This window comes from Neophocaena asiaeorientalis, unplaced genomic scaffold (assembly GCF_003031525.2).
Source record: "Neophocaena asiaeorientalis asiaeorientalis breed wild unplaced genomic scaffold, Neophocaena_asiaeorientalis_V1.1 scaffold239, whole genome shotgun sequence".
NCBI lineage: Eukaryota > Metazoa > Chordata > Mammalia > Artiodactyla > Phocoenidae > Neophocaena > Neophocaena asiaeorientalis.
The window spans coordinates 96,199-106,160 of NW_020175103.1; the positions used below are offsets into that span (position 1 = coordinate 96,199).

At 48.6% G+C, this 9,962-nt stretch overlaps 1 protein-coding gene across 1 annotated transcript; it reads left to right on the forward strand.

Annotated features, from left to right (window-relative positions):
- The first annotated feature begins 246 nt into the window (after nt 1-246).
- On the forward strand, nt 247-9,137 carry LOC112412555 (tripartite motif-containing protein 10). Its single transcript, XM_024764286.1, has 7 exons — nt 247-1,194; nt 2,985-3,080; nt 4,146-4,376; nt 5,116-5,138; nt 5,477-5,592; nt 6,900-6,932; nt 8,151-9,137. Exons 1-7 carry the CDS (start codon nt 766-768, stop codon nt 8,690-8,692), a joined length of 1,470 nt encoding a protein of 489 aa, XP_024620054.1. The 5' UTR covers nt 247-765; the 3' UTR covers nt 8,693-9,137.
- The last annotated feature ends 825 nt before the right edge of the window (nt 9,138-9,962 follow it).

Consider the following 9,962-nt stretch of genomic DNA (forward strand, 5'->3'; position numbering starts at 1 on the left):
TTTAAATCGCTTATGTTAGCGTGAGGAACATGGCCATCGTAAATTAATGATGGCTGCTGTTATCTTTCTTTCTCCTCCCCCAGACAGAATACATTCCAACCCCTTTGGAAGCCTATGGCAGGCCGGTTGGTGAAGCTGCTTGTGCCCTGTCTCACCACCCCTGCCCTGGGCACAGCGCCTTATCTGGGTCCCCACACTCCCCTGGGTCGGCTGATACCTCCAATCTCCCTGGAGACAGCTGGTCATACTGCAGGGAGGCTGGGGTGGCATTACTGCTCTGTGACCCAGTCTCCCTCCTGCTCCCAAAAGAAGAACAGTCTCTTCCAATTGTGGATGGTTAAGATACGACCACTTTCCTTCTACTGCGAGTGTCTCTGGATGGACAGGAAAGAGCAGGAACCCCCAGGTCATGGGCACCAGTCCAGAGAGTAACTGAGGTCATCTCTGGAATGCTGTGACTGCTTCTTCTGCCCCTCCTCTGCTATTTCTCTGTCTCTGCTGTTGGAGGGTGTGTGTCTGTTCTTTTGGGAGGGGGAGAGCAGAACCCTGGCTGCCAGAGATGCAAGTGGGTACCTTGCTCTGTGCGCACACGTATGTGTGTGTGACCATGAGGGTGTCACTGGGTATGTAAGATGCCCCTGTGTCTGGCCATGTGCACATGTAGGTGTGTGAGTGTGAGGTGTGTGTCCTCATTGTTCTCCCAGCCCTTCTCCCCAAGCTGAGCAGAGAGGGTGACCTTGAAGAGGCCACAAGCGCAGCAGCACTATGGCTTCGGCTGCCTCTGTGACCAGCCTGACAGATGAGGTCAACTGCCCCATCTGCCAAGGGACCCTCAGGGAGCCGGTCACCATTGACTGTGGCCACAACTTCTGCCGCATCTGCCTCACCCGCTACCTTGAGATCCCCAGCCCGGACCCCGAGGAGCCCCCAACCTGCCCACTCTGCAAGGAGCCTTTTCGCCCAGGGAGCTTCCGGCCCAATTGGCAGCTGGCCAGCGTGGTGGAGAACATTGAGCGTCTCAAGCTGGTGTCCCGGCTGGACATAGAAGAGGAGGACATCTGCCCCGAGCACGGGGAGAAAGTCTACTTCTTCTGCGAGGATGATGAAATGCAGCTGTGCGTGGTGTGCCGGGAGGCCTGGGAGCACCGTGCCCACACTGTGCGCTTCCTGGAGGATGCGGCTGGGCCCTACAGGGTAGGAAAGGGGAAACTGAGAGGTTCCCAGGGTGGGTCTGGGATTGGACTGGACTGAAAGAATCAGAGCAGAGTTGTGGATTATTTGGGCCACTCTGAAACTTAATTCCATCTGCCTGCTTCTGTGATTACCCAGGCAATAGACCCAAGCATGGAAGATCATGTGTTTGTGTTTTAAGTATGCCCTATGTTGTTTACTTATGGCCAATACATAATAATAGCTCAATAAATACATGTTGAATGAATGAGTCACCACAACATGAACGTATGTGTCTGAACCATGGATCAGTCAGGTGTGTCTGAGGATGTCTGGGTTTGCACTTGAGGAAATGATTGCACAGTGTGTATGTGTATTAATGTTTGCATGTTTACCAGCGTGTGCAGTGTGTTTGAGGGGATCTGACTACTTGGGTGTGTATGTGTAACTGACTGCTCTTGTTTGTAGGTAAATTAGTGTTTACATATATGCAGGTTGGGTAAATATATATGGTGTATAATTTTACCTGTCATTAAATGAGTGTGTACTGGTTTTAGCTGTTTATGCATTGTGTTTTATTACAAGTGGCAGTCTATGTATATGTGTCAATTAGTTAATTGGCATGTATTGTTAAGAGTTCTAAATATATTTTGCAATGTGCTTATATGAACATTTATGTGTGTATACCTGTTCTTTATTCTACAGCAAGCAATTTTTGTTGTTGTTGTTTGTTTGATTTGGTGGGGGGGTTGGCCACACCTTGCGGCATGCAAGATCTTAGTTCCCCAACCAGGGATCGAACCTGTGCCCCCTGCAGTGGAAGCTTGAAGTCTTAACCACTGGACCATCAGGGAAGTCCCCTAGAGCAAGCAATTTTAAAAACAATTCATTGGTTATTTTTTGCATTATCCTAGTTTCTTGTTCCCTCCAGAATCATACCCAGAAAGTTGATTCCATTTATAAGAGAGCTTGTTCGGATGTGTTCTGTTTGGGATATGTGAGAAAGTTGGGATAATTTCGAAGAAGGGCGTATCAAGCTCAGGATAGATCCTTGATACCATTCATTAAGGCAAAAGAAGTTAGGGTGTTTAGCCTGAAGACAGGAAGGCTCAAGTGAGAACACAGAGTCATAGCTTATGATGGCACCGAGCTAAAAGCAGAAAGCCCTAATCAAAATTCTTGGAGGACAAAACAAGAGGAAGAAGACCCAAAGAGCGTAAGCTGTCAAGGACCATAAAGGCCCAGGCTTGTCAGCTAAGAGAACGACTCCTTCCCTTGGGTCATTCCATTCCTGGAGGCAGAGATGACATCTCTTAACAAATCATTGTTTCCGTCTTAAATATTTTTTAAAAATTAATTGAAGTATAGTTGATTTACAATGTTGTGTTAGTTTCTAGAGTACAGCAAAGTGATTCATATTTTTCAGATTCTTTTCCATTATAGTTTATTACAAGATATTGAATTTAGGGCTTCCCTGGTGGCGGAGTGGTTGAGAGTCCGCCTGCCGATGCAGGGGACACGGGTTCGTGCCCCAGTCCGGGAAGATCCCACATGCCGCGGAGTGGCTGGGCCCAAGAGCCATGACTGCTGAGCCTGCGCGTCTGGAGCCTGTGCTCCGCAACAGGAGAGGCCGCGGCAGTGAGAGGCCCGCGTACCACAGAAAAAAAAAAAAAAAGATATTGAATTTAGTTCCCTGTTCTGTACAGTAGGTCCTTGTTGTTTATCTATTTTATATAGTAGTTTGTATCTTCTAATCCCAAAGTACTAATTTATCCCTGCCCCCATCTTAAATATTTTATGCTCCTTCTTCCCAGGAACAAATACAGAAGTGTCTTGAGTGTCTAAGAAAGGAGAGAGAGGAGATTCAAGGAATTCAGTCAAGAGAAAATCGAAGGATACAAGTCCTCCTGGTAAGTCATCATCCCTTCCCTGGTCCTCTTCCCTTCCTCAGGGTCCAGTGCCTTTCTGAAACCAAGGCAACATAGCATATAGGGCTCTGAAGTCATTCTGCATTTTTGTTTTATTATTTATTTATTTTTGGCTGCATTGGGTCTTCGTTGCTGTGCGTGCAGGCTTTCTCTAGTTGTGGTGAGCGGGGGCTACTCTTCATTGTGGTGCGTGGGCTTCTCATTGCGGTGGTTTCTCTTGTTGCGGAGCATGGGCTCTAGGCTCATGGGCTTCAGCAGCTGTGGCACGCAGGCTTCACTAGTTGTGGCTCATGGGCTCTAGAGCGCAGGCTCAGTAGTTGTGGCACACGGATCTTCCCGGAACAGGGCTTGAACCCTTGCCTCCTGCATTGGCAGGCGGATTCTTAACCACTGCACCACCACGGAAGCCCCATTCTGAGTTTGAATCCTGAAATGAATTAGCTCTATGACCTCAAACAGCTCTCTATGCTCAGTTTATTTTTCTGTGAAGTGGAGATTAAAAACGATCACTATCAGGCGTCCCTGGTGGCGCAGTGGTTGAGAGTCCGCCTGTCGATGCAGGGGACACGGGTTCATGCCCTGGTCTGGGAAGATCCCACATGCCGCAGAGCGGCTGGGCCCGTGAGCCATGGCCACTGGGCCTGCGCATCCGGAGCCTGTGCTCCGCAACGGGAGAAGCTACAACAGTGAGAGGCCCGCGTACCGCAAAAAAAAAAAAAAAAATCACTATCTCACTGAATTGCTGTAAGGACAGTAATGTACCTTAGTGCCCCGCACATTGTGCGCGCTTTGTAAACGGCAGGAGGTGGGGTGTCCTCACCACCTCCCGTACACCTCCTCCTGGAAATGGCATGGCAGGTGTAAAGGAAACTATGCCATGGTTCCAAGTCTATCTAGGGACCTGGGGAGTGGGGGGCTCTGACTTTACCACCAAACCTTGGAGAATGTGGATCTGGAGGGAGACGGGAGTGAATTAAGGAAAAAGAAGGAAAAGGAAGTGGAGGAAGAGGAGGAATAACTTCCTGCCTTCTCCTCCTGCCCCCTCAGACTCAGGTGGCCACCAAGAAACAAAAAGTGATTTCTGAGTTTGCACATCTGAGCCAGTTCCTGGAGGAACAGCAGAGCATCCTCTCAGCCCAGTTGGAGAGGCTGGATGGGGACATCTTAAAGCATCGGGATGAGTTTGATGTCCTGGTCACTGGGGAAATCTGCCGGTTTAGCACCCTCATTGAAGAACTGGAGGAGAAGAAGGAGAGGCCAGCAAGGGAGCTCCTGATGGTGAGATCTGAGCCCCGCCCCCGTCCACCTGTGCTCACCTATGATTTGTTGCATCTTTACCTGTCTAAGCCATCTCTTCTTCACTCACACATCCTTGTATCCCAAGTGGAAGATGGGTCACAGGACCAGAAGTTCTGAATTCTAAGAGTCCTTGCTTCCCCAAGAGCTCCCTGGTTGCTTTGCTCTCTGGTCTTGGTCTCTTCATCCTATCCATCAAATAGGGGAGATACTTTGTTTATTTATCTCAAAAATACTTTATTTGTGAGGATCCAACAGTAAAATGCAAGTGAAATTAGCACTCTGAGAAGCATCAAGCACTATATGCGAACAAATGTCAGGTGCTATTTCCGAGGCAAACTATTCTCTGTGTCACCGCCCACCAGCAGGAAGTTCTTCTTCTTCTGTTTCCCTTCCTCACACTGGAGGAGAGATACTGGGGTCCCAATTAGGCATCAGAAAGGCAGCATGATTTAGGCGGACACGTTGGGGACTGAGAAGCTGGAGACATTGGGATGGGACTTGCCTTTGCCTCTAAGGGGCAGGTCACTTCACTGTCTGGATCTTATAAAATGAAGGGGTTGGGCTCTAAGATCCCTGAAGCCTCGTAAACCTGAAAACTCTGTGACTCCATGGATCTGGTGTCCTTTTTCTATCTAGGGCTGAGAATATGGTATTTTGTCTTTTCTCGTGGGAGGGAGAAATGGAAACTGAATCCCTGCTTTCTCTCTCTTTCTCCTAGGATATCAGAAGCACTCTAATAAGGTAAGATTTCCTCTTCTCTTTTCCCACATACATAAACATACACGCACCCCATGCTGGTTATTACCACACAAATATACATTCTCACATTAAGGATGACAACTCACATGTAAACTTTCACATACTCAAATGCATTCCCATGTACAGCCAGCTGTAGATACACACCCCTGCATGACACTGCCCAAGAGGGGACAGTGTGGGGAGGGAATGGATCCATCCCAGAGGAATCATGTCTGTCCATGGGAACTGGCACCTCCAAGACAATCAGAAGGTGACCAGCTGAGTCTGGAGGCATCACTAAGAAGGATAATTCCCAGACCCCACCATTTCTGTGCCCCTAGATGTGAAACCAGAAGGTGCCGGAAACCAGAGGCTGTATCCCCTGAGCTGGGCCAGAGGATTCGGGACTTCCCCCAGCAGGCCCTCCCGCTGCGAAAGGAGATGAAGACGTTTCTGGGTAAGCGGACCCCACGAAGCACAGGTGGCTGTGAAGCCTGGATTTAGGAATGGCCTCCATGCCCCGCTGCCCGACGTTTGTGTGACCTTTGACAAGGCTTGCACTCTCCCAGTGCCTTGGTTTCCTTATTTGCAGGTCTTTATAAAATCTGCTTATCAGGATGTGACAATGAAGTTAGATAATAAAGGTGAGGATTTCTGGGAAAAAATGTAACTGGTTTGAAAAATAATGAAACAAATAGATCTAACCGCTTGCCATGAAGTGATATATAAGATAATGATTAACAAAATCTGTCATTGTCAATAATTTTAAAAATCCCTAAAAATCCACAATCTGTCATTGTCAGTAATTTTAAAATCCACAATCTGTCATTGTCAGTAATTTTAAAATCCACAATCTGTCATTGTCAGTAATTTTAAAATCCACAATCTGTCATTGTCAGTAATTTTAAAATCCACATTTGTAATACATGATAAGTTTCTGATGATGAACATTGTTAATTAATAACCAGCAAGGGTATTTCTCTGTGCCCTGTGGTAGCTGACTTCCCTCCCTCCTCTTTTCCTTGGCTTCCCTGCCCCTGTTAGTTTGGTCCTCAGAGTTGAATTGCCCCTGTGGGGACCATGACCCCGTTTTCCGGGACAGGGAGTGGTGGAAGGAGAGGGTGTGGAGGGTTTGAAATGAGAGTCAGGAATGTGGCTGCTCGCCAACACTTCCCTCTCCTCCTACGTGACATCACGAATGATGCCACCTAGTTCTAAATGACCCACCCACAAAAATGTCACCTTAGAAGAGCTTTCCCCCAAGTCCACTTCCTACAAGTAAATGGCCTGGCAGTGAAGGAAATTTTACTCTAATCAAAGGCTGACCTTTGACTATCCCCAAAATTATTTCCAAGCAGAACGAGAAATAAATTAACCCACTTATCTGTTCATTAAGTCGATGTTTCTTGAGCATTTACTGTGTCCTAGGCTCTGTGCAAGGCACTGGTCACTGCCCGCTCAGAGCTAGGTGGTGCGGCTCAAAGTGGGGCTCCCAGCCAGCAGCAGCAGCATCCCCTGGTAACTTGCCAGAAATGCGAATCTCAGCCCCACCCCGGGCCACCTGAATCAAAAACACGTGTGTTTTAGCAAGTGTTCTGGGGACTCTGATGCAAGTTCAAGTTCAGAACCACTGGTCTAGAGGATTCCAGCTTCCATTCCTCTCTTTGTCTCTTCCCTTTTGGGGCCTCAGTTTCCTCATCATTAAATGTTCTATGGTTCGGTAAGACTAATGAAAGCGCATCCTGTTTTATTTCCTCTTTACAGAAAAACTCTGCTTTGAGTTGGATTATGAGCCAGGTAAGCAGCCTCTGTCAGGATGGGAGGGAGTGAGGATTCTAATCTTGGAATGGGCAGATAATTTTGCAGGGTTCTACCCTGGGCACTGTAACAGTCAAATACATATATATCACATACATAAGTGTACATATACACATAATGTCACACGTGACACTGATATGTGTCACTGCCTTTGTAATGCTTGTGGGAGAACCATGAAGAAGGGACAGGCACACACACATACCACATCCCTGGCAGGAAGCTCATGTTCTGATCTGCACGTGATGATGGGATAGAAAGATTAAATCAGGATGGGACAACGTCTATCGGGAAGGGCTTCCTGGATGCGTGGAATTTGATCTGGGTTTAGAATCACATTTTTAGAATTGTCAGGAACCCCTACTCTCTCTCAGGTGTTATTATATTTCATAGATGATAGGAGTGCAGCCTGCAGGTAGGAAAGGAATGAAGAATGGACCCCATTCAAGGGCACTGTTCCCAGTCTATCAGCCGAAGACCCTGGGAAGTCACAGAGCTCTTGGCAGGGACTCCTAACTCATGGACATATCTGAATTTATGAATTTGTCCCAATTTATGGATACTAAAAGTATCACTATGCAGGGGTCCGCAGAAGTATTTTTGTTAAAAGGTGATCCTCAGACTCTGTCTGATTTTAGAATTACTGAGGCAGAATGAATAACCCGTGGGTGAGCCAGAGAGTCTGGGTGGAGTGAAGACTGTATAAATGAGTCATAAGTGCCCAGAGAGTGATCATGAAGTTTGGACTGAGGGAAGAATATTTCCACCCTCCGAGATACAGGAGGGGGAGGACGTGATGTGTCAGCAGCAGGAGATCAGAGCAGGCATGCACAGCTTTGGGAGTCAGCCAGTTTGCAGGGAGAAGAAGTGCTTTCCAGGGGAAGACACAGAACCAGATGAGAACCCGGATGTCCGAACTAACGAACCAACCAACACATCCTCTGAAGCAGGCATTAACAAGCACAGGAATCAGCTGCGGATCTTGCTAAAATGCAGATTCCATCTCAGGTGGTTTGGGGTGGAACCTGAGAGTCTGTTACTAACAGGTTTCCAGGTGATACCCATACTGCAGGTCTTTGTAGGCACTATATACTTTGTTGGTAGTAACGCTAACGCGGGTGTCAAGGCGGGTATTTAGGCCTTTCCTGAAGGTGATAGCATGTCTGCTGACATCTGTGGCCCTTTTGGTTTTCCCCACAGCTCACATCTCTCTAGACCCCTGGACTTCCCACCCGAAGCTCCTCTTGTCTGAGGACCACCAGCAGGCTCGCTTCTCCTATAAATGGCAGAAGTCACCAGACAGCCCCCAGCGTTTCGACCGGGCCACCTGTGTCCTGGCCCATGGTGGCTTCACTGGGGGGAGACACACGTGGGTGGTGAGTGTGGACTTGGCTCCCGGGGGCAGCTGCACTCTGGGTGTGGTCAGTAAGGACATCCGGCGGAAGGGGGAGCTTCGGCTGCGGCCAGAGGAGGGGGTGTGGGCGGTGAGACTGGCTTGGGGCTTCGTCTCGGCCCTGGGCTCCTTCCCCACCCGCCTGGCCCTGGAGGAGCAGCCCCAGCAGGTGCGTGTGTCTGTTGACTACGAGGTGGGCTGGGTGACCTTTGCCAATGCCGTCACTCAGGAACCCATCTACACCTTCACTGCCTCCTTCACCCAGAAGATCTTTCCCTTCTTTGGGCTCTGGGGGCGAGGGTCCAAGTTCTCCCTGAGCTCCCTAGAGGGTGCAGCTAACCTCCCCTAAGCACAGGGTCCAAAGAGAGGGCCCAAGGACTTGACCCTGGCTGGGTCACCTGTAAGATTCAGAACAGTAGTTACTGCTTTAGATGATGTGATAGAGTCAGGACTTTGGCAAGGGACAGGTGGGATGACCTTCAGTCTGATCAAGCCCTTGCCTCAACGACCAGTGGATGGGACTCAGACCACTGCCAGCCCTCCTCACCACCATCCCCACCAGGCACAGAAGTAGCTGTGTAGAGGAAGGCATACCGGATTTGGGGCCAGAAGACTTGGGTTCTAGATCCAGCCTTGTAATCAACGAATTATATGATCTTAAACTAGGCATCTCACTTCTCTTCATCTTGTTTTCTCCCCCAAAATATTAGAGTTCATTTACTCATATCCTTAAGAAATATTTATTGTGTGCTAATTATGAGCCAAGCAGTATGGTAGCCACTGGTGATATGAAAAGAAAAAGAAAAAGAAAAAAATTTTGTCCTGTAGATAAAGGAGCTCAAGAGAAGAGACGGAGACAAAAGGAGGAAATGATAGCACAGTGTGATGGGCGCTGTGATAGGGGTCTGACCCGGATACTAGGGAAGCCAAGAGGAGGGGCATAACCCATCTTGGAGGTAACAGGAGGTGAGTTGGAGAGGGCTTTCTGGAAAGGATGAGTCTAAAAGATGAGTATAATGAATGACGAAAGGAGGGGAATAAGCCTCTTAGGAAGAAGAGACAGCAGAGAACTAGCTGGATGATCTGTGACCCCTGGGACACTGGGTCACCTCCACTGTCCTCGCAAACAGATGTGCTGCCACCCCAACTCTTGACACCACTCAATGCCTCCTTCTGGCTGAAATGAAAATTCAGGGCCTTGGTGGGAAGGGCACAGGGGAAGTATCGCTATAAGCCACAACCCAAGGACCACACTCAACCCCTGGGGAAAAGTGTCTTCCTGATCACCATCTGAGGTTGAGAAGAGATGAAAGGAATGAGATGGTGGAAAGGACTGAGTCTCAAATAGCTCAGATGTGGGAGCAGAAATAGCACCATCGTAAGCTCTGTGCTGGGTAAAGAAGCCCAGGTGGAGGCAGGGGGTGAACTGCATGACCTGGGACTTTTAGCCCAAAGCACTGGGACTGCTCTAGGGCTGGACAAGAAGTGCCATCTGAGGGGTGGGGCAGAAGAAGGGAGAGAATTAGGGATTTGTAGATGTGTGGATTTGGGTGGTGAGCCGCGGGGGAGCAGGTTGCATTTGCAGAAGCTGTGGCCACGGGTGGTGTGAAGAAGTTGAT